The sequence below is a fragment of the Lepidochelys kempii genome, chromosome 11 (assembly GCF_965140285.1).
Source record: "Lepidochelys kempii isolate rLepKem1 chromosome 11, rLepKem1.hap1, whole genome shotgun sequence".
Classification (NCBI taxonomy): Eukaryota; Metazoa; Chordata; order Testudines; family Cheloniidae; genus Lepidochelys; species Lepidochelys kempii.
The window spans coordinates 2,294,232-2,317,717 of record NC_136390.1 but is presented as its reverse complement, the minus strand read 5'-3'; the positions used below and the strand labels follow the sequence as shown (position 1 = coordinate 2,317,717).

Below are 23,486 nucleotides of genomic sequence, written 5' to 3'. Positions count from 1 at the left end.
ACCTGAACCTAGGAGACTCCAAACAGACATGTAGGTTGGGACCAGGAGTGGGAGCCTGTCCACCACCCCACCCATCTGGCTGACGGAGTCTATAGCCTTGGGACCCAGCAAGGGAGCTAGACACCGGGGCTTTTCCGCAGGGTCCCCCTGGTTCAAATCGCCAGCCTGCTCAAAGGCAGTGAGGTGGGCATCCACATCCCCCCACTCCTTAACCAGGGGCAGCAATTTAGTATCAAGGTTCCCTGCGGACTGGCACCCTGGGGTCTATCCCCACTCAGCCCTGGGGGGTCCCCTAGGCCTCTCCGCTCCCCCATCGCCAGTTCATGCTGCTGCTGCTTCTGCAGCTCTTTCTCGGGCTCTCGCTGTCTCTCACAGTCCTCTTGCTCTCTCGGACTCAGCTCCAATCCCATCCATCTCCGATTCCCCGATGGGGAACCCGATCGTGAAGACCCCCGTCTGGTCGGGGACAGGAGTCTTGGGGATACCTGGCTACCACTCCAGCTGCTCCCAGATCCTGCTATAGCCCCATTTGGAGCGGTCATCCTCCTCCAGCTGCACGATTAACTGTGCTTTGGTGAACTTTCCAATGCTCAACCCTCTCTTTCTGCACAGGGTTACAATGTCCTTCTTAAGGAGATGGTGACAGGCCATCACTCCGCTCTTCCCAAGTTGTTGTGGACTCACAGGCCTGTGTGCTCTCAGCTCCCCACGGTTTCCAGGGAGAACCCCTAGTGTGCCAGCTCTTCTCGAGGTCACCACCTCTTTGCCAGGGTTGAGCTGCAGACTCCTCCGCCCCTTGGACTGCTCGCTGCAATCCCCAGGGGAACCCTGTTACTGCAAAAGTCCCTCTCTCTCCCAGGGCCAAGCCGCAGGCTCCTCCGCCCCTGAGACTGCTCTCCGCAGTCCCAGGGGGACCCCATTACTGCACAGTCCTTCTCGCTGGTCTCACACTCTCAGGGGTTAACCGCCCCCAAAACCGCTCCTCTCTAAGCCTTCAGCACGCCTGGTCCTCGTCAATCCCCCTTTGTTTTACTGCTCCCCAGTCGCTTACTGCAGGAAGCGCCATCCATGGGGTGCAGTACATCGCACCTCTGCCACCAGTTGTCACGGAGTCCCCAGGTGATGCTCTGGAACTGCTCCCTACGAAGCCAGGCAGGACTCTGGGGAAGTCGCCTTTCTGTGAGCAGCCTGTCTTCAGGACACACAGCTCACACAGCTTCCACCTTCCTGGGTCTGACCTCGGAGCATTCAGCATCCTCTGCCCCTCCGTGCGCTTCCACCAGCGAGTCCGCTCAGGCAGGGCTCCTGGGGAAGCCAGAGGGTCTTGCCCCCCAACTTCGCAGTCAGACGGGACTCTCAGCCAGCCAGTAAAACAGAAGGTTTATTAGATGACAGGAACATGGTCTAAAACAGAGCTTGCAGGTGCAGAGAACAGGACCCCTCAGCTGGGTCCATTTTGGGGGGCAGTGAGCCAGACAACCATGTCTGCCCTTCACTCCTCGTCCCCAGCCAGCCCCAAACTGACTCCCCCTCCAGCCCCTCCTCCTCTGAGCTTTGTCCCTTTCCTGGGCCAGGAGGTCACCGGATTCCTTTGTTCTCCATCGCTCTCGCCTTGCAGGGGGGAAGGGCCCAGCCATCAGTTGCCAGGAAACAGGGTGTCGGCCATTCTCTGTGTCCAGACCCCTGCACACATCTGCCCTCTAGGGCTCTGCAACGATCATACCCCCTTATCCCACCACCTAGATACTTAAGAACTGCATAGGGGAAACTGAGGCACCCCCACACTATTCAGAGGAAACATTAAGAACAGTTCCGCTTCGTCACAGGGAGTAACCTGAATATTGCTGTGATTTGTGCTGTGAGAGACCAGCTATCACAAAGGCAGACTCACCTGGGTGGCGACGGATTGTCTGTGACTCCATGGTTGGGCTATTACAGCCCCTGAGGAGTTCAGACTTGATAATTGGTCGGTGAAAGCTAAGCACAGGACTCTCAGCCAATTCGTGGTGCGTGCCCTGCTTCCTGCCAGTGCCTGAGGTTGCTCCCCACGCGTCGAGTTACTGCAGAGAGCAGTACGCACGATGCTGGCAGCATTCCAGCCCCCCGCAGGCCAGGAGGGGAATCTGTGCCTGGGAAGAGTCCTCAGGCTCAGTGGGTGAGGATGCAGAACACTGGCCACTAAGCCAACGGTAGCCAGGCACGCTCTGCCCATCCCAGAGCTGCAGTGGCCCAACAGACATCCCTAATTTGCAATAAACGGAACAGGCTGCAGCCTCCCTGGACCTGCCACCCACAGCGCCTACAGATCTCAGCATCGGAAACAGCCAGGCCTTGTGGATCGAGAGGGAGCATCAGATGCAGGGACCTGCCGTCTCCACAGGCTGCCTTTGGGACGCCCTGAGCTAAGCGACCAGGCCTGCCCTCTTTATGGGGATTTGCCGTTGACAGGAGAGAGGAGCCGACTGGCTGTCGCCGGACGGGAGACCCGGAGGCACGTACCTGAGGTCTCCGGTGTGCTTCCTCATGTGCACGTTCAAGTAGTGCTTCCACTTGGTGACGTACCCGCAGTCGGTGCACATGTAATTCTTGTCGCTGGAGTGGGTGAGCATGTGCTTGGACAGGTAGCTCACGTCCCGGCAGGTGAAGTCACACAGCTCACACTTGTGAGGCTTTTCCCCTAGTGACAGGAGAGAGAGATCTATTCACCTGGGGTAGAGAGAGCCCATAACTTCACACGCCCCCTCCCGCCCCACACCTCAGCACCACTGCTCTCACTGGCCGGCGACCTGCCCACCAGCCCCTCCCACAGGCCTCCTCTGAGGGAACGCGCAAGGCACCAGCTCCTCTCGTTTGTGTGACCTGCTGTCGCCTTGGCTCCTGTGAGAACCAGCCAAGAGGGCAGGTGTGTGCAGGGGTCTGGACACAGAGAATGGCCGACACCCTGTTTCCTGGCAACTGATGGCTGGGCCCTTCCCCCCTGCAAGGCGAGAGCGTTGGAGAACAAAGGAATCCGGTGACCTCCTGGCCCAGGAAAGGGACAAATCCCTTCACCTCTCCTCAAGCTCAGATCGGGCACCGGCCTCTGCTGCAGAGCTGCCAGGGCAATGACCCACCTGCCCACCACGGGACGGGGCCCGGCCTGCCACGCTGCACTGCAGACAGGTCTGACGAGAACCACACCCAGGAACAGCATGGTGGTCTTGCCTTGGTATTCTCTCCCTCTGGCAGTGCAATCTGCCAGCTTAAGGCTCTTACTCAAGGATACAGAGCTGGGAATGGAACCAGGGAGTCCTGACTCCCAGCACCCCCTGCTGTAACCACTGCATCCCACTCCCCTCCCAGAGCTAGGGGTAGGACCCAGGAGTCCTGACTCCTCGCCCCCCTGCTCTAACCACTGGATCCCACTCCCCTCCCAGAGCTAGGGGTAGGACCCAGGAGTCCTGACTCCTCGCCCCCCTGCTCTAACCACTGGATCCCACTCCCCTCCCAGAGCTGGGGGTAGGACCCAGGAGTCCTGACTCTGTTCCATGCTCTAACCATTAGTTCACATTCCCACCCGGTGGAGCAGCACACCACAGCTGATCGACCCCCCAGAAAAGCAGCACAATGGGGAAGCCGAGAGGCTGCTGGTCCCTGCCGGCCGGCGAGGCGACTCACCTGTGTGCAGCAGCATGTGGCGGATGAGCACCCTCTTGTGCGCCGTGGCAAAGCTGCACTCGGCACACTTGTGGATCTTCTCGTTGGCGTGCATCTTCCCCACGTGGTCGTGGAACTCCACGGGGTTGAAGGTGGCGTAGGGGCAGAAGCCGCACTGCAGCTGCTCACTGCCGGGGTGCCCTTGCTTCTTGTGCTTGCGGAAGACATGCTTGTTGGAGCAGACGAAGTCACACTGCTGGCAGTGGAAAGCGTAGTGGGTTTTGCGGTGGGCTTCCATGGCCTCGGCCGTGCCGAAGAGCAGGGAGCAGGCGTGGTACTTGCACTCCACTGCCTTGATGCCGTGGGCCTCCTTGAGGTGGCGGATGAACTCCTTGCGGTCTTCGCTGCAGTAGCCGCAGTCGCCCTGGAAGCAGCTCAGCCTCTTAGGCTCGGCCTTGTGGGTCTTCAGGTGCTCCTTGAGGGCCTGGCTGAGCCGGAAGGTCTCCTGGCAGACGGGGCAGGCGTAGACGTCGGAGTAGAAGTTGGAGATGTTCTCGTGCATGCTGGCCATGTGGCGGTTGAGGGCGTTCTTCTCCACCGAGCTGTAGTGGCAGAGCGGGCAGCGGTGAGCTTTCTCCCCTGTCTCGCGCAGCATGTGGATTTTCAGCTTGCTCTTGCTGGTGAAGTACTTCTGGCAGTTGGGGCACTGCAGGCTGGGGTCTGGGAAGTGCAGGTGCAGGTGCTCCACCAGGTGCGTCCGCTTCTTGAAGCACCGTTTGCACTCTGGGCACATGTGGGTTTTGAAGAGGTATTCGGAGCCCTCCGCTACATCCCCTGCGAAGAAAACCATCCCCGGTCAGCCCGGAGCCAACACACAGCAGAGCACGGAGAGCTGCCGGGTCAGACCCAGCAGGGACAGGAATAAGAGGCCCTAGTGAGGGGGAACTGCAGAGTGAAGGTGCAGGAAGAGATTCTCTCCTGCAGAGGTCCCTGAGGATGGGAGACTCCAGGTGGGAAGCCCAGGAGTCATAGTTGGGTAGAAAGCCCTGGCTGGAAGTGTTGCCTCCCTTCCCTGAGCCTGTGGTCATCTGGACAATAAATGGAGCCCAGAACCAAAGGCTCATTAGGTGTGGCTGATCATCCCTGGGGAGGAAGCCAGCCTCACTCAGGCACGTCAACAGCAAACCCTGCGCTTGGAGCCAGCCGCTGCCTGCAGACACCTGCATTACTGGCTGCATGGATGCCAGCCCCCAAGCGATTTCCAGTTCTCACCACACAAAGCTCACTAACGCCACCGATGCTGACCTGCCGCCCAAAGCCACGTCTGGAGCAAGAGGGGACCAGCCTACCTTCTTCAGCCAACCCACTGCCCCTGCTACACCTGAATCGAGAAGCAGCAGCCCAGCATTAAAGCATTTGGGTGTTGGACCTTTGCTGACATCTGCCTCCAGTGGGCTGGGGCCCTGCTGAGCTGGCTCGGGCCGCATCAGGCAGCCACCTGTTATGCAGCCAGAAGGAGGAGCTAGGACCAGGCTTCACTCACTCTACGCTTCTTTTCACTTCTTTTCACAGATCAAATGAAGGTTGGTGTGAAAACCAGCACTATGAATCTCCAGGTGTGCTTAGATTCCCAGAGTTAAGGACAGAAGGGGCCATTAGATCATCGAACCTGAGTCCTGTTTACCACAGGCCATTACATTTCACCCCGTTATCCCTCTGCAGAGCCCAGTAACATGTTTGGCTAAAGCATCTTCCAGAAAGGCAGCCAGGCCGCTCTAAAGCTGGTGAATCCCCCATTCCCCAGGGGAGTTTGTTCTCGAGGTTAATCGCCCTCACGGCTAACAATTTGTGCCTAATTTCTCATTGGAATTTGTCTGGCTGTCACTTGGACAGAGCTGTGGCTTCACAGACACACCACTCACAGGCACCATCCCAGACTGGCTTTGATCTCACTTTCAGAACCGTAACAGCTCCTGGGGCTGGATTCACTGGGGAGCCAACATGCTCTGCCCCTGTGGCCCGCAAGGCTCGCTTCTCTGCAGAGAGAATCCAGGACAGCTGCTGGGATAGTAATGGTCCTGCTTGCAGGGTCATCACACCTTCCAGCGGATGGGTCAGCAGGAATCCACAGCTCCTCTGGGATTTCTGCGTTGGCCTGGCCCAGCTCACCCTCTGCATCCGGCAGCTCAACGGTACCGTCCCTTTTCTTGGGGCACAGGGCTGGTCAGCCTAGAGCAGACCACTTGGCCCATCAAACCCAGGATCTTGCCTACCACAGAAGCTAGTGGCCAATACTTCGTAGCAAAGTGAAGCTCAGCATAATGCTCTTGGGAAGGACTCCAGCAGGGAAACCCTTCCTGACCATATGCATTTGGATTGATTGTCCCTATTATAGGAAATGTAACCAAGTATTATTGCTAACTAAATTATCCAGCCCCTCTTCACAAAGCAGGTACTCCGGCGTATCTCTTAGGCACGCTGACTGGGTATGGCGTAAAGCGACGGTTCACCGTACACTCTTTGTTCCCAGTGCCATTGTGATCTTTGTTCCCATCATGCCCTTGGAAATCCCCCAATCAGCCAAGTCTCCTCCAGCTCTTCTGCTTTCCTAGATAAACAACCCACAATCTCATGTCCTCTGCCCGACATGCCCACACTGCACACTGGCCTTTGTCATCCAGCTCTGGTGTGCACCGGCTAGTGTAAGTTCTGCCTGCCAGCTCCTGGACCAGTCACGTCGGTCACGTGTCAATGGGATGCCCTACCTTTGACCTGCTGGGCCCGAGGTGCCTTGGCTTTCTTAGAAGCCACCTTCTCATTTCCTTTGGCTTCTGCCTCACAGGCGCTCTCTTCCTCTTCTTCCTCCAGTGATTCATCACCGGTGCTCTCAGAGTTTTCTTCCTCTGCTGGCAGTCTCGGACCCTCGTCAGATGCTTCCCTGGTGCCACCAGACACACCGTGGCCAGCCGCCTGCTCTTCTGCTTCCCAGCTGGTCTGATCGAGGGAATTCTCTGCCTCCTCCACCGTCTCCCCGGCAGCTGCAAAACGGAAAGGAAAGGGTTAATCTTCTTTGGCGCCCGACAAATCCAGGACCCAACCCCCCCTTGTGGAGATGCCCATGACCCAAACCAAGGATCTCGGCAGGAGCCTAAGGACCACACTCAGCTAGCATGGAACAGAGCTGAGTGCAGCCATCCACATCTTTCATATGGGCCTACGGCTCAAACCACAGGCGCCAGCATGCCGTACAGCCTGGCTGTGCAGATCCAATGGAGCGCTGCATGCTGGGACTTGTAGTCTCCAAGCACTGCTCACTTGGCTGAGAGCAACGACCATCGTTCTATCCCCGTAGAAAGCAGCTGGGAATTTTGGTTCTTCAGGGGTTTATTCCCCTGGACGAAGCTCAGCCCAGCAGCAGCACCTGCTTTTTAGGGACGATCCAGATTTGTTTTCTCCCAGCCTGCAGTTCCAGTCGCAGCACTTTTAGCCATAAAGCTTCCCTTCAGGTCGGCTGCATGAACTCTGCAACCTCCCAAGCCAGCCACACCCAGGGGAAAGCACCAGAGCTCAGGAGGGACCTGCTCTTTGAAAGCTCAGCGATCAAGGGTCAAGCAGCCCCTGCTGAAACTTGACCCTGGCATCTTCCCCTGCCCTATCAGCACCTTCTGGGCTGCCGGGCTTCTCTCGCGTTAATGGAGACGCGCACAAGCAGCTGGCCACTGGACCAACCCAAACAGGACAGGGAACGACCACGCAACACTCGGCCCTGCTGCCGCACCTCCCATTGGAGGGACCCCACCTGCTTTGCGGATGCCAAGTCCCCACTCCTGCGTGGTGGGTCAGGAGCATGACCCCCATTTTACAGTTGAGGACACCGAAGCACAAAGGGGAAGCGACCTGTTCAGTCGCAGTGAGTCAGTCTCAGAGCTGGGGGATGAACGCAGGAGTTCTCCCTCTCTCCTACCCTAGCGAATGAGCAACACAGCTGTCCTACCCATCTGCATCTGGGGAGAGGAGCCGCTTTTGAGTGACTAACAGCACAGGAGGGGCGTCGGTCGCCTACCCCCGGATCACTGGGAAGTCATTACACACACCCCATGCCCTGTGTCCAGACAGCTCCACCCAGCAGGCCAGCTTAGCTCAGCAGCGACCGCTCACGCCACTGCAATCTCACCCCTGTAGGAAGTAGCCAGTGGCAGTGAGGGGCCCCCCTTGTCGGTAGGCTGAGCTCCCCTGGCAGCCCTAGGGCTGAGGCACCTGGGTAGGGGCAAGGTGGGGAGCTTGCCCTTTTGCCAGCCACTGTGTCTGTCCTGTAGCCAGAGGGCTCTCAGTCCGCCCCATTCCCCCCTGTTCCCCTGGGCTCAGCAGGTACCGCAGCACAGACGCAGGTGCTTGCTGGGGACTTGCCCGGCCAGGGCAGTGAAGTCGCACTTGCAGGTCGCCTCCATCCGCCCTGGCTCTGCGCGGAGCTCCCCTCCCACCCTGCTCGCCGGCGAATGGCTCTGTGTGTGCTGCCTGAAGAGCTTGGCGTTGGAACAGACGAAGTCACAGCGGCTGCAGTGGAAGGGAAAATGACTCCTGTGATGTAGCTTCATGTCCTGGCAGCTCCGGAACAAGAGCGGGCAGGCCCGGTAGGCGCAGGAAACTGGGGTCACCTTGTGGGCGCGCTGCAGGTGCCCGCGCAGCTGCTTGCGGTCCTCCGGGGTGAAGTGGCAGCCCTTTTCCGGGCATGCCAAGGCCCCCTGGGTGCTGCGATGGGTCTTAAAATGCTCCTTGAGCTCACTGGGCAGCACAAACTCCCCCCTGCAAACGGGGCACAGCAGTCGCTCAGCAGCAGAGCCAAGGTCCCCGCCCTGCCCGCTCGCTCCTGGCAAGCTCTGCGCTGGCTCCTGGCAGACAGCTGGTTCTCCTCTGCATTCGCTGGGCAGGGCCGGCAGCTCCCCCGGAAGTTGGGGGAGACCAGGAAGCTCCAGGTGCTCAGGGGCTGCTAACGTGATGCACTGGTGCTGGGTCAGCAGACTGGGGTCAGAGAAGCTCTGGCCACACCTCTGGCAGAAATACAGCTCAACCACTTTGACCAAGACCTCTGTGGGAGGAGAGAGAGAGAGCGCGTGTCAAACAGCTGCAATCGAGATCTGGAGCCTTTTGCCTGGATGGCACTCACAGCGAGTGGGGGTGGGGGTAGTCACGGGGAGACACATCCACACAACCTGCCCCACAAGACTGGCTGGAGCATCCTGTCTGCTCTTCCAGACAGAAGGGACTAAAGAACTAGCCTTGGCCTCCCTGACACATGGGCAGGTGGCATGGCAGGGGGACGCCCCCCTGGGAGGATCTTTGATCCTCGGATAGTGCTGCCCCCTCAATGTGGCCATACCTGTGGTGTTGCCTGGACTGCTCAGAGACACACTGCCTGCCACAGCCTCTACAAATATTTCCACCTCAGCTGCTTCGGCATGAGCTCCGTCCCCAGCCATGGACGCATCCGTCAGCAACAAGCTCTGTCCCACAGTCAACGGGGAAGTCCCTGCCATGCATTCATTGGAGGCCCCCTGACTTCCTCCGGTTCCTGCCTCTCCCGAGGTGGGCAACAGCAGCCCTGGGCACAGGGCATCCATCTCTCCTCCGGCAGGCTCTGCAGCCACCACTTCTGCGCTCATTTCCTTTCACTCACCAACCTGCACCGGGCTGCGGAGGAGTAAATCTCTTTCTGAAAAGATACAGACAAGGTGACACAGCCAGACTGCCAGCACTGAAAGGGCTCGAGGGCACAGGACTCCAGAGATGCCTCCTTTTAAGGTATGAGCTTTTCAGGAGACACTAAGTAACAGTCTGCAAAAGAGACGTGATTTTGGGGGCCCACCCTGAGATGCTGTAAATGGGCTTGATTTTTAGAAGCGTTCTCGGGGTGAAAACCAGGCCTCTTCTTTTAAGGTGACTCAGGTTGGATACCCAATATCGACGTGCTCGAAATTCCAATCTCTTTTTAAAAGCTTGGCTAAAGTTCTTACCCGTCATTAATAATGTATATTTTTTAATTGGAACAATAACTACTACTAGCCCAAAGGACTTCAAAGCATTTGCAGACCTACAGGCTGATGCCCAAGGCAAACACTCAGATCACTTCACCTCACAGAGAAATGCAGCTACCTCTGGAGCGGCATGACACAGCTATTTAACAGCTCGCAGCAACAGAATGCAGTGGTGTAAGCCAGGATGTGAGGAATTCTGGGTGCAGCTGAAATGCTGCGAGGATTGTAGAGATACATGAGCGAAACTAGACGACTAAGTCGCCTGCTTGTCTGTTTCCCTTCTGCATCATGAGCAAGATGCTCTCTGATGAAGGATGGGATGAACGCAAGGAAGGAGGAGTCGTAAGAACACTAGAATGACCAGACCAGGACATAGGACAAACATCTTGCCTCTTCCAAGAAGTGCCAAGGTGTCCTTTAATGATTGCAGGGAACTCAGTTTTACATCTCAGCCCAGAAGCGGCCCCAGCCCCTTTTGTGGGGACTGGAGTTGGACAAGAGCCCCCCCCGCTGAACCACAACCAGCTCCCACAGCTCCTAGGCCTCCTCCACCACCCTCTGCCTCAAGCTGGCTTTGTTTAGGGGGATCAGATGGGTTCACTGCAAGACTTAAACATCCAACTCAATTTTGAACGAGTCAATATGCTGGTGACTCATTTATACCACTCATTCAGTCACTCTGGGACAGGGATTAGACAGGTCAGTTTTACCTGACGATTTTGTGCTCCCCCATCATTCTGTCTGTCTCCACCTGTTGCCTCTTGTCTTATGCTTGGATGGTCAACTCTTTGGGACAGGGATGGTCTTTTTATTCTGTGTACATACAATGCCTAGCGCCATGGGGGCCATATCTGGAGCTCCTAGGCGCTATCACGATATAAACAGCCAGAGGATGAGGTATGAGCGCAGAACTGTAGCAGGATTAGAGATGAAAAAGGCTTCCTCAGCTCCACTCCCCCTTGGCCAAGCTAGTCTATTCTTCAGCGTTTTGGCCAGTCCAGCTGTAATGCCCCAGGCAATGGGGCAAAGCACTGATCTGTGCTATCGAAAGCTACACCTGACCGGCGGTCCTCTCTTATCCTCCCCTCGGTCCCTCCTATTCTCTGCCTGTGGCACATAACAGCATAGTCCCCTGTGGGCTGGAATACTTTGGTCTCATTTCAGTTGTAGAGTTTGTGTGCGGGTGCTGTTGGCCATGTGTGATATACCGGAGGTCAGGCTATAAGATCCCTTCTGGCCTTAATCTCTCTGACCTCCATCAGGTTCTCTCTCATACACAGATCTTATTACACAGAATCCAGGTCTGTGACACTGTATGGGTTTTATCCTGCCACCCAGCACTGTAGTTTCTGAGCAGCTTCCATGTAAAATCAGGAGAATTAGAGAAGTCCCAAGTGAATTTCATGGGTTCTCTGGTGCATCTCCCTCTGCTTGGTGTAGATTTGGAGGTTTTAAGATTTTATTCATTTCCTCTTTTATTACTGTTGTTGGCAGGGGCTTACGGGGTAGAAGGGGTTGGGGGTGTCAGTCCCATGGTGGGAAGGCTTTTTGGTAGCAATGCTCAGCCTTCTATCCCCCCTTTCCAATCCCCTGCCAAAGAACCTTGCTGGGAGCCAGGCAAGTCTAGACCAGTCCTCAGTACTGCCTCTTCTGCTAGTGCAAAGGATTAGCCTGACCCTGGTGCCTGCATTGCCCAGGTGGGCTTAGCAATGGCCTGCCGCTCACCAAGTCACTCTCCTCAGTAACCTTGCCAGTGGCACCGGATGTGCCAAGCAGCAGGGCCTGCTGCTCCCAGTGGCATGGCTCAAGAGCTGTCGGTCAGCTGGGTTACCAGTCCCATGAATAATGAGGCTGTTTCCAGGGTATGGGTGGCATCTGAACATACAACTCTCTCTCACACCCACACCTAAGTTCAGTGGCAATAAATGTCCCGATCGCATCCCAAGGCACATCTACATGGATGGTAAAATTCACACAATGAATGTTAATGCAATGGACAAATTCCCATTTGGCCAATTCCATTACACCTCCTTCAATTCCCTCCTGGATACAGGATTCGTCTTCAGGCCCTGTTCTAAACTGTTCCATAATGTTGCTGTGTGCTATTAAACCGTCATTGCATCCCATGCCAGAGGTGGCTGCATTTCCATGGTGGATGGTCAGACAGACATCAGCCTTACAAAATTCTAATCACCTGTATAAGTTCAGATATATTTTTACTAGGTGTGTAAAATATCATTCAGTTTTCCATGATAATCTTCATGGCAAAGAGCACGTGGGGGATTTTGCAAGGCTGATTATACACCGGCACGTACATATGTGGAAAGCACCTTGAGAACCCAGAAGACGCCAGATACCAGGGAAAGGCAAGTCTTAGTAGCAGTTTCCAGGGTGCTCTGGGAGACAGAAGTTCCCCGGTTTAAAGCACTTCATGGGTTTGAATTTCACACCAACTGGGCTCTTGCCACAGACATTTGAGGGAATCGGCCCCACAGCACTACTCACCTGGGTCTTGGGCCCCATCTCCTATGCTCGCCCCTCCCCTGGCAGGGCTCCATTCCCCAGCCCATCTTGGAGCCCCATAAACCCACCTGCCTCTGTCCCCGCCTTGGGGGGGAAGGTGCTTAAACTCCTCCTGACCCTCCCTCTTGGGATCCCTCCCACTCACCTGCCACACTGTGAACATCCCCTTCCCCTTGCGACTGCGGGTGTGTAACTGAGGCTCCCTCTGGGCTGATCCTGGAACCCTCCCATCCCCCGCACAGAGAACCCTCCCTCCCCTTCCCACACTCTAGGGAACCCCTCCCCTGGGGAACCCTCCCATGCCCCCTCCTCCCCCGGGGAGCCCCTCCTCCCCCTCCCCCTAGGGAGCCTCCCATCTCCCCTCCTCCCCCTCCCCCCAGGAACCCTCCCATCCCCCGCACAGAGAACCCTCCCTCCCCTTCCCACACTCTAGGGAACCCCTCCCCTGGGGAACCCCCCCATCCTGCCTCCTCCCCTGGGGAGCCCCTCCTCCCGGGAACCCTCCCATGCCCCCCCTCCTCCTCTGGGGAGCCCCTCCACCCCCCCGGAACCCTCCCATCCCCCGCACAGAGAACCCTCCCTCCCCTTCCCACACTCTAGGGAACCCCTCCCCTGGGGAACCCTCCCATGCCCCCTCCTCCCCCGGGGAGCCCCTCCTCCTCCTCCCCCTCCCCCCGGGGAGCCTCCCATCTCCCCTCCTCCCCCTCCCCCCAGGAACCCTCCCATCCCCCGCACAGAGAACCCTCCCTCCCCTTCCCACACTCTAGGGAACCCCTCCCCTGGGGAACCCCCCCATCCTGCCTCCTCCCCCGGGGAGCCCCTCCTCCCCCTCCCCCCAGGGAGCCTCCCATCTCCCCTCCTCCCCCTCCCCCCAGGAACCCTCCCATCCCCCGCACAGAGAACCCTCCCTCCCCTTCCCACACTCTGGGGAACCCCCCGAACCCTCCCATCCCCCCTCCTCCCCCGGGAAACCCCGCCTCCCGGGAACCCTCCCATCCCCCCGCCTCCCCACTCTGGGGAACCCCTCCCAACCCCTCAATCCCCCCTCCCGTGGGATCCCCCTTTGTGGGGATCTCCTCCTCCCTCAGGAGCCCTCCCACCCCCCCTCTGTGGTCCCCCCCCGGTCCCCTCCTCCCTGGGGAGCCCCCGCTCGCGGGGCTGCGGCGCCCCTCCCCCCCTCACCTGAGGGGCTCGGCTCGCGCTGCCCCCGGAGCAGCCCATCTCTATGGTGCCGCCGGCCGGGAGCGGCCCCCTTTGTGCCGCGGCCCCGTCCGGCCGCTCTCTCCCGCGGCCCCGCACTCTATGGTGCCTGCGGCCGGGGAGGGGGAGCCGGGCCGGAGCAGGAACCATAGAGACGCGGGGTGGAGAGCGGGGTCCCTCGGCGGACCGGAACCATAGAGTGAGGGAGGCAGGAGGGACAGAGCGGCGCTGCGTGGCGGTAAGGGCGGGGGAGAGGGGTCGGGAGATGGTCACGGCCCCGCCCGGGGCAGAGGGAGCTGCGGGGAGGGGGAGGGAAAGGAATGGGGGCTGCTGGCGGGGCGGGGGGGCTGCTGGCGGGGCGGGGGGGCTGCTGGGGGCCGGCCCCGTGGCGGGGGGGCTGCTGGGGGCCGGCCCCGTGGCGGGGGGGGAGAGAGGGGGGCTGCTGGGGGCCGGCCCCGTGGCGGGGGGGGAGAGAGGGGGGCTGCTGGGGGCCGGCCCCGTGGCGGGGGGGGGGAGAGAGGGGGCTGCTGGGGGCCGGCCCCGTGGCGGGGGGGGGAGAGAGGGGGGCTGCTGGGGGCCGGCCCCGTGGCGGGGGGGGAGAGAGGGGGGCTGCTGGGGGCCGGCCCCGTGGCGGGGGGGGGAGAGAGGGGGGCTGCTGGGGGCCGGCCCCATGAGGTCACACCCATTATAGGGTGAGTGGGGGTCAGACCCTGTGGGCTGGGAGAACCGGTCTGGGGGATTCAGGCTGCCTTACAGTGGGGGGGGGTCAGACCCCATTATAGTGGGGAGGGAGTCAGGGGAATTAGATCCTATTACAGTGGGGGGGAAGGGGGGCAGACCCCATGAAAGGGGACCTCAGGGGGTTCAGGCTCCTCTACAGGGGACTCTATGAATGGGGGATGTGTGGAGGTATCAGGGTCTCTCTCCAGCTGGGTCAGGCTCCCTCAGCATAAGGCAGCTGGCGGACCAAGCCACCCATCTCCCGACCAGCTGAGAGCTGCGGCAATGTGTTTGCTGGTTACAGGCTGGAGTCAGGACTCCTGGGTTCTCTCCCCAGCTGTGTAGGGAGTCAGCCTGTTGAGCAGGGGGTGGAGACCCACAACTCCTGGATTCTGTTCCTGACTCTGCCACGGTCTCCCGCTCCCCTCTGAGCCGCAGCTTCCCCAGCTCTGCAGAAGGGGCGATCATGCTGCCCCCCCTCTCGCAGGGCCGCGTGAGGCTTAAGTCACTGATGCATATAAAGAGCATCAATATGAAAAGTGCTGGATATCGTCATTGGTGGGAAGGTACAGCCCAAGGAGAGAGCAGGTCCCTGTGATACAATCAGCTTATTTATACAGCAGCTTTTATACAATGTGTAAGGCAAATTACTCAACAGGCTCCATCAGTAACAGAGCAAGAGAACATCAAGGAGGTAGAGGTTGGGACAGGACTTCGGGGTTAAACCCAACTGCCACCCAAATTTTGCATCCTCGATGCCCCTGGTAGTAACGATCCCTGGCTTTTATCGAGCAGTTGCATCAGTGGATCTCACAGTGCCTTTGCAGACAAGGCCAGTATCATTACCCGTGTTTACAGATGGGGAGATGGAAGGGAAGGGACTGGCCCAAAATCAAGCCAAGAATAGAACCCCCTCCAGTCCTCTGTCCACTAGCCCATGCTGCCTTACCAGGGAAGCATTTCCACAGCTTGATACAGGACGGCTCTGTGGCTTTGGACCTTCCACTGCCATCACAGACACAGGAGGCTGCTTCTGTCTCCGTCATGTCCAGGCCCCCAGCTGCACGGGACATGCCTTCGGGATGCAACTGGAGATGCATGGTGACTAGCTGCAGTAATAAATCCTCAGTAATTGCAACAGGCTTTTCCAACAGCTTAGGGCCCAAAGCCCCAGGTTTGACTTTTCACCTGAGATAGCCAAGATTGGTTTTACACTCTTGTACCCCCAGACTCCTCCTGGTGGCCTATTGTGGTGTTCCACCACTCTCCACCCTTCCCGAAGAACTCCTCGCCCCCGCTCCCGAGAGCCTTGTCCTGGCTGCATCCTCCCAGGTGATTGTAGCACTCTAGGGGCTGCTTCTCTTTCTGCAGCACAAAAAGTTACGGGGCCCCGACCCGTTGAGGACGATGGCCAGGAGTCAAGATGCTGCATTCCCTGCTGGCCGCTGCTCCATGTTAAAGGCTGCAATCTGCCCTGGGTCTGCATATCAAGGGTGGCGGCCTTCTTTAAGGGCCCAGTAATAGTTACTAAGCAGGCTACCTCAGCAGGGGAGCAGCTGATCCCCCTGTAAAGGGTAGTGGGAAGCTAGGGAGGGGAATGGTCCAGGAAAGAGGGACTGGAGAGTGCTGAGGGTGAGTAGGATCTAGCAGGAAACCCCGAGTTTTCAGAGAAAAGGCTCCTAGTGGGGAGGTCCCCACCAGGACTAGGAACGTGGACTTGAGCGGGGGCTGAGAACTCATTTTAACTTTTTTGTTACATTAAGAAATCCAGCCCGGGGAGGGGTGTTGCTGAACTTGCAGAAAGTTTGCTTTGGTAATGTAATGGAGAAAGCCCTCACAGGTGGGGAAACTGAGGCAGGGCTGCTGCAGTGTCACCTCAGGCCCCGAGGGGGCACTCAGGAGGAAGCCGGTCTGATGACAGTGGTTCTTGGGTTCCCATATGGTCATCAGTGCTGCTTCAGTTTGAGAGTTGTGTCCAAAGCAAGCTGGGATCCTCTCTGTCAGGGTGTGAGTCACTAGGGGGAAGAGGGATGAATTCTGGGTCTAATTGTGCTTGATGGGCTGAGGTATACGTTCAGGACTGTAACATCTCCCCGATGTCGAGGGTCTGTTGCTGCAGGCAGATGTTGCTGGACCTGTTACCCGTGGTTCAGGTTTTGAAGGGTTTTCTCTGCATCCATAAGGGCTAGAAACTAGCTTTGCATTTTAAGGAAAGCTCAGGTGGTGACGAATCTGAACGTACCATGCGGACGGGGCCCCGTAAAGATGTAATCTGGGCCAGATCCAGCCTGTGGGTTGTATGATTGACATCTTGGCCCTACATCTGTGTCACCGCCTTGTGCTGAGCTCTTGCATCGGCACCCCATGGCTCAGCCTTTTCCCTCTTTGTTTTATCAGCAGGTTTGTTTCTGGCTGGCAGACACGATGCCACTGAAAGCAGCCGCCTGACTCCCCCGGCCCCACCATGCCCTTTTCTGACTTTGTCTTAGCGCTGAAGGACAATCCCTACTTCGGGGCTGGCTTTGGCCTGGTAGGGGTGGGCACAGCTCTGGCTTTGGCCCGGAAGGGGGCCCAGTTTGGGGCAGTTGCTTTTCGCCGACACTACATGATCACCTTGGAGGTGCCCAGCAAGGACAAGAGCTACCAGTGGCTGCTGAGTTGGATCTCGCACTACGCCAAGCACACTCAGCACCTGAGCGTGGAGACCTCGTACCTGCAACACGAGAGCGGGCGCATCAGCACTAAGTTCGACTTTATCCCCAGCCCAGGGAACCACTTCATCTGGTAAGGGGGGCAGAGAGGGGGAGGAATGGGCCGGGAACTGCTCAGCTGCCTCCCGGAACCGAGGGCTCCATGTGAAGAGAAATTCTTGAAGAGCCTAGGGGCCTGATCCAAAGCCCGTTGAAGTCAGCGAAAGGGTCCCGTTGATTTCAGTGGGCTTTGGATCAGCGCACAGGACTGCTTAGTCTGGAAAGGAGACAAGTACGAGGAGATGTGGCTGCCGTAAAATAGCATGCTGAGCTCGTCTCTAGTACCTCTGTCAGTGGCTTCATTCGGTCCAGAGACTGGAGTCGAGAATGCCCCTCAAATGCTCTTGCTCACCCGTGCGAAATGGAAAGGCTACTCGGTGAAGTTCAAACGCCGCACATCCGAAACGGAAACGGATCTGTTTCTGTACGGGGTGTAGAACCGACCTGTGGAACTCACGCTGCAGGGTGGGATTGTAAAAGTGCAAAACAGTTAGCCCAGGGGACACTTAAAATGCTGCGTCAGCGCAGCTGGGCCACTGTAGTGCTTAAGCGAAGATGCTCCTAAGCCGCATCTCGCCTCATCCCCTGGCTCAGCTTCTCTCTCTCCTCCTGCTCCCAGGTATCGGAGGAAGTGGATCCGCATCGAGCGGAACCGAGAGAAGCAAATGATCGACCTGCACACGGGAACCCCCTGGGAGTCAGTGACGTTCACAGCCCTGGGCACCAACCGGGAGATCTTCTTCAACATCCTCCAGGAAGGTATGGCTGTTTGGCAGGACCCTGCCGCAACAGATTTGAAACCTGGCAGATATAAAAGCCAGGCCGTTGCCTGGTGCCTTCTGGGAGACTCCCTTTCACTGCCAGCCCCTCTTTTTGTCTCTCTCTAGCCAGGGAATTGGCTCTGAGGCAGCAGGAAGGGAAGACAGTCATGTATACGGCCATGGGTGCCGAATGGCGGCCGTTTGGGTTCCCGCGCCGCCGTCGGCCACTTGCCTCTGTGGTGCTGGAGAAGGGGATCTCGGAGAAGATCGTGCAGGACGTAAAGGAGTTCATCGATAACCCCAAGTGGTACACTGAGAGAGGCAAGGCTCCCTCCTGGGCTGATGGCTCTGTCCTTCCTCTGGGGTCAGAGGGAGGGGCAATAATGTAACCTAGAGCCAGGATGATGCGGGCAGGTGCCCTGCCTCCCCACATACCTCACCAGCCTGCCACACCTCTCCCAGTGCACCTGGATCCAAACTTGCAGCCCCTTAGCTAGTCCAGGCCAGCCTAGCCCCACCGATGTGCCTTAGTCCTGACTCATCCCCCATTATTCCACCCCTGAACCCTGGGTTTCTGTGTACGAAAAAGGTGTCCTGTACAATCCTTGCAGCTGCCTGTGGGGCACCAGGGTCCTGCTGCAGCGTCCACAACCTGAAAGGGGGGAGTTTCTGCACCTGATCGGCAGCACCTCTTTCCTGCGCTCAGCGGGCCCGATTCACCGTTGCGGGTGGAAACTGGAGCGTTGCCTTGGTGATACAGGCCCAGTGTGTTAGGCAGCCCTGCTGTGGGACTTCAGAGCCCTAGGGGCCTCTTGCTGCATGGAAGGCCGTGTTCTGTGCCTGGTGTCTGCCTCTTCTGTCTCTCCCTGGCACTGTAGGAAGCAAGCAGGTTACCCCTCCACCCTTTAGCTTCCCCACTGTCGGTCCAGCTTGATTCAGCTCCAGTGCCCGGCTGAACCAGAGCCAAGCAGCGCTGCAGTGGGAAAGCAGGCTGGCCACGAACGACATGTTAGAGCGACGCCAGCAAGAGTCCAGCTCAGGGGGCCCAGTGCAGCTTTCAGTGACACTGGGACTTGGGGCTGTGGGCTGCAGGTGTGATCGTTAGTTAGGTTCTGTCCTTTAGGGCTCTGTGGCAGGCTGGGCGCGGGGCACGCTGCCAGCTTCTGATGGGTCCCTCTCTTCCTAGGAATCCCGTACAGGAGGGGATATTTGCTTTACGGGCCCCCGGGCTGTGGGAAAAGCAGCTTCATGTGAGTACTGTGTGCTGGGTAATGCCAGCTTTCCCCATCTCCTGGAGTTCTAGGTCCCCTTCGGCCAGATGGAGGGAGGGCCGGTGTGTGCTTCTGTAGGACGAAGGAGACTGGCTCTTTGTGGAGGAGGAGGGGAGGGTTAGCAAGGCAGAAATGTGCTGCAGAGAAGAAAGCCAAAGAACCATGTCCAGAGATGCTGCTTAGCCTGCTGGAGGCCCGAAGCAGGACTATTGGTGGGGCTCACCTGCCCCTGAAATCCTAATTGCGTTATTTCCACACGCCAAAACCCTCCTGGCCCCCCACGCGCTAATACACAGGTCAGACAGGCCACTCCCATAAGATGAGCGGTGCTTTGGGGGTAACACTAAATCGGGCCCCCTTGACCAGCTCGTCATTCAGGATCCCCCCTTCGGCCTGACACCTCTGTCTGGAGGCGCCCGCCTGGCACCTTGTGTCGTCCTGTCCACCTGTGCAGGGCGGGCAACCCACTCCCAGAGCCAAGCACCAGCACTTGCCCCCCACTCGTGCTTGCTGTGCCCACGGATGAGCGGTGGCACGAGGGGCCAGGCGGGGGAGAGTCAGGCTCCAGATGTTTCTGCCAAAGGGGAAACTTAGGGGCCCCCCTCACTGAGTACCTCGCAGTCCTTTCTGCATTTATCCTCCCAGCCCCCGGGAGGCAGGGCAGGGCTTGCATGTGGGAGGCAGGGGTGCAGAGAGACGGTGACTTGCCGGAGGTCATATGGGAGAGCCGCGTCCCAGTTGGGAATGGAACCTGGGTCTCGAATCCCAGGCCAGCACCCAACTCCTGGCCCATCCTTGCCCTCTGGGGGGTCTGATATAGGTGCCCCCTGCCCTACAGGACTGGGGAGGGAGTGGTTTCCCCTGGGGGCTCCCTCGCGGCTTGGTGCTTTACTCCTGCAATGTGTTCCCCCCCAGCACGGCCCTGGCCGGCGAGCTGGAGTACGGCATCTGCTTGCTGAGCCTGAGCGACCACAGCCTCTCCGACGACCGCCTCAACCACCTCCTCAGTGTGGCACCGCAACAGAGCATCATCCTCCTGGAGGATGTGGACGCGGCCTTCGTCAGCCGGGACCTCGCTGCGGAGAGTTAGTGCCGGCCCTTCCCCATCCCGGGGGCCTGCTCCCACCCCCGGGGAAATCGGCGCAGGCCTCGCCCTTGTCTTCAGCACCTGGGCACCCTGTGGAGATGCCTCTCCTCTCCCCTTGAGGTCCCAGCCCGGCTCGCTGCCAATGAGCGGGGCTGGAGGAGCTCCTTCTGCTGGGCCTGGGGAGTCCCTGATCCCCAGGGAGGAGGCAGCTGCATATTCCCCTTTGCTCTTCAGCCCCCTGGGGTCCCCCCGCTGGCTCCCCTGCCCTGTGCGTGGCATGGGGTGGGCAGCCTGCCGCTGGCTGTGCTGCGGGCAGGGAGTGTCCCTGGAAACATGCCCGTAGCGGGCTCGTGTGGGTTTATAGTGCGGCGGTACAGAGTGGCCAGGTTACTTGGCCTGGGACCAGCCGTCTTGGCCTGTTGTGTTGACTGATGGCAGATGGGGCGGCTCCCCGACGGCTGGTAAGCTGCCAATGCTGCTGTCTGCTGGGCAGAGTTTGGGTGCCCCAGACCTACCCTGGGTCTGAGACATCTGTGCTGCCTTTCCCTCCAGACCCAACTGCCTACCAGGGCATGGGACGGCTGACCTTCAGCGGCCTCCTCAACGCGCTGGACGGCGTCGCCTCCACGGAGGCCCGGATCGTCTTCATGACCACCAACCACGCTGACAGGTCAGAGCCCCCTTCTGTGGGCGCTGGGGATGAAATGGAACCAACCGGCTCCCAGCTAAGTTCCTCACTGCTCAGGGCAGGACCATTCCCTGAAGTGTGCGTTTCAGGGGTTGGTCTTGTCTAGTTTGATCAGCCAAACAACCGGGCTCCCCTCCCCACCTACCCCTTTTCCTAACACTGCCATTCCACAGTCTCTGTGACCTTCCTCCTGCGTCTCTCCTCGCCCCCCGGAGACCCTTCCTCCTCCTCCTCCTCCGTGTTTCCACTGCAGAGCTCCAACAGCTGCGCTCCTCGCTGCAGTTCCTTTCACAACGGAACGCCCGTCACAGGTGTGTGGGTGGGCGTGTCCGAGTGGACTACCTGCCCAGGAGATTGGCTGCCCCAGGAGAAGCCTGATCTTTTCAGGATGCTGAGGGTTTGCTGGTCTCTTTTGTCTGGTTCTTCCCCAGGTTTCTCTCAGTTGCTTTACAGAGACCCCACCAAGCTAGAAGCCCCCAGCAGGATCTCGCCCGTACTTTCTGTGTCACAACAGTGCATGGGGCATGAGGTCTCTCTCCCAGCCTGTGGTACTTAAGTGGGGTGTTCCCATTGGAGGAAACACAAAGACGTGTCTGTGGTTTATGGCACATCCCCGTTGCTCATGTGGAAGGTATTGAGGATAAGGGGGCCCACCTGTCTCCCCCTGCCCCTCCCTCGGGATACCATTGAAGGGCAGGTCAGAGAGCAGTGACTGGTCCCTCGCACCCAGGAGAGCTGACTCCTCTGACTGTGCAGGCCCTGGGAACTGAGCACCTCTATGTGTCCCTCTGCCCCCGCAGGTTGGACCCAGCCCTGGTTCGCCCTGGCCGGGTGGATCTGAAGCAGTATGTGGGACCCTGCTCCCGTTGGCAGATTTCCCGCATGTTCCAGCGCTTCTACCCAGACCAGCCCGTGGCTGCCAGCGAAAAGTTTGCAGAGCAGGCTCTGCACGTCTCCGAGCAGATCAGCGCTGCACAGGTGCAGGGCCACTTCATGCTGTATAAAGCAGACCCAGTGGGGGCCATTGAAAACGTGCAGTCGATTTCACTGTGACGGAGGGCAGGTGCCCTCAAAGGGGAGGGGCTTGCAGCTCCATCACTGGGAGTGACTCATGGAGGACATGATAACCGTGAGGATGCTGCTTTGTGACAGTCCCATGGAGCCGATGGCTCTTTGTTTTGCTACCTCAACAAGGCCTTGGGTTTCTATTAAAATATAAAAAGAACTAGGACACCCTGATTCCCACGGTATTCCCACTGTCCAGCGTGATCGCTCCTCCCCAGATGCAGCTGCTAGCGTGCAGGACCCAGCTGTGCCTGAAATGCCAGGGCATTCTGAGCCTGCTAATCACCTGGCCATATCCCATCCCCACACGGGGTGGCCCAGTGAGCTAAGTGAAAGACAGAGTGAGGAGATAATAGAGAGGAAGCTCGAGATGATGCCTGGCTCCGCTCTGGAGCGTAATATTTGCCAGCTGCTTTTGAATGTTCTCTGTAAATACAACACAGCGTGAAGTAGGGGGACGGGGCCCTTTTCAACCCTACCAAGCATCTACCATGCCCCTATGGGGCCTTCTGTCTTCCAGGTGCTTTGCAAACTTTCATTAACCTGCTCTGTATCTGTGGGTATTGTTACTGAGTGATCTGTACTGGGGGAGTTTCCAGGGGCCCACAGGCCAGGCCCAGGAGCCTGTCACGCTACAACCCCAGAACAAGAAGACCGTTCCTGTCCCAGAGCGCTCACAGGCTAACAGTTTTTGCCCCAAGGAGCTCGCAGCCTAAGCATGTCTGCTGTGCCTAGGAAATGAGTGCCCTCTGATCTTCACTGGCACAGACTTGGTCACTGCGTGCGCTCACAACAAGGGCACAGTCCAGCACCTGTTAAGTTCGTGGGAATCTTTCCATCCCCATCAGCGGATCAAGCTCCAAGACAGGCTCTTTCTGACTCACGTGAGCTGTCCCTGCTGTAGTATTATCTCCATTTTATTGAGGGGGGAAACAGAGGCACAGGGAAACGAGGTAGAGGGCTGCTCTAGCCTCATTTTCAAGCCTAGCCCGAGCCCACCTGATCCTGAGTGGGTTGAGTCGTTTTCAGACCCAGCCGGAACCTGAGTCTGCACCACCTGTGCTGGGGACTTCCCACTCCCCATGCCGGGATCCGTCTCTGGCGCACCCCTGCCCGTTCCTGCGGCCGCCACCTCGCTGCACTGAGCGTGTGGCGAAGCAAGAGACGTTGCAACTCCTCAGCACGCAGCAAAGGGAGGTGGCAGCGGCCAGCAGGAGTGGGGCAAGCTGCAGCCGCGCCAGGCAGGAGGTGGTGATGAGAGGCACGGGTTGTTTTCTGACCCAGCCTACACCCAGCACCTGTAGGCGGCTCCTGTCTGGGTTGAGTCGGCTTGCGAGGGTATAAGGGGAAGTAACTTGCCCAAGGCCATGTGGTCGGTTAGCATCCGAGCTGGGATTAGAACTATGGTCTTCCTGGCTCCAGGGTCCCCGGCGTTGCCCTCTCCAGAGGAGGCCTGCTGCCAGCTGGCGAGAGCCTGATGGGCAGAACATTTAGGGTCACCTAAGGCCTGAGCAGAAGCCCACTGAACTGCACCTATGATCTTCAGTGGGCGGGTGCTCCTTGTACCCTCTGGGTTTGATCTCTGTCTCCCTGTGTAGCTGAGCTGTGTGCATGGTCGGGCGGGGAGATGTGCTGTGTGGGTCTGGCACACGCCATGGGAATGCTTCCCAGTAACATACCTGCTGGACCCCTTGTCCGGTGCCCCCTCTCCGCTCGGAGAGGCAGCTCCTGCCGGAAATACCGAGGTCACTTC

General features: G+C 58.5%; 2 protein-coding genes across 7 annotated transcripts in view; one reads left to right on the top strand and one right to left on the bottom strand.

The window, feature by feature from the left end:
• ZNF142 (zinc finger protein 142) overlaps positions 1-13,586 on the bottom strand; it is a 15,052-nt gene extending 1,466 nt beyond the window's left edge. Inside the window, exons 1-6 of the mRNA XM_078847981.1 lie at positions 13,374-13,586; positions 9,014-9,346; positions 8,009-8,722; positions 6,402-6,674; positions 3,658-4,470; positions 2,417-2,677 (exon numbers count right to left, since the gene is read on the bottom strand). Coding sequence (XP_078704107.1) covers positions 2,417-2,677; positions 3,658-4,470; positions 6,402-6,674; positions 8,009-8,722; positions 9,014-9,296 — 2,344 coding nt within the window. The 5' untranslated portion in view covers positions 9,297-9,346; positions 13,374-13,586. The remainder of the gene's footprint in view (positions 1-2,416; positions 2,678-3,657; positions 4,471-6,401; positions 6,675-8,008; positions 8,723-9,013; positions 9,347-13,373) is intronic.
• On the top strand, positions 13,528-21,899 carry BCS1L (BCS1 ubiquinol-cytochrome c reductase complex chaperone). Of its 6 annotated transcripts, none has more exons than XM_073304922.2 (9): positions 14,252-14,677; positions 15,341-15,443; positions 16,512-16,895; positions 17,481-17,620; positions 17,749-17,943; positions 18,809-18,872; positions 19,809-19,978; positions 20,533-20,650; positions 21,469-21,899. In XM_073304922.2, the coding sequence occupies exons 3-9, from the start codon at positions 16,576-16,578 to the stop codon at positions 21,719-21,721; spliced, it is 1,260 nt and encodes a 419-aa protein (XP_073161023.1). In that variant the 5' UTR covers positions 14,252-14,677; positions 15,341-15,443; positions 16,512-16,575; the 3' UTR covers positions 21,722-21,899. The 6 variants fall into 6 exon arrangements, with proteins under 6 accessions (XP_073161019.1, XP_073161024.1, XP_073161022.1 ...); XM_073304920.2 differs by having other exon boundaries at positions 14,252-15,212; XM_073304918.1 differs by lacking the exons at positions 14,252-14,677; positions 15,341-15,443 and adding an exon at positions 13,528-13,629.
• The last annotated feature ends 1,587 nt before the right edge of the window (positions 21,900-23,486 follow it).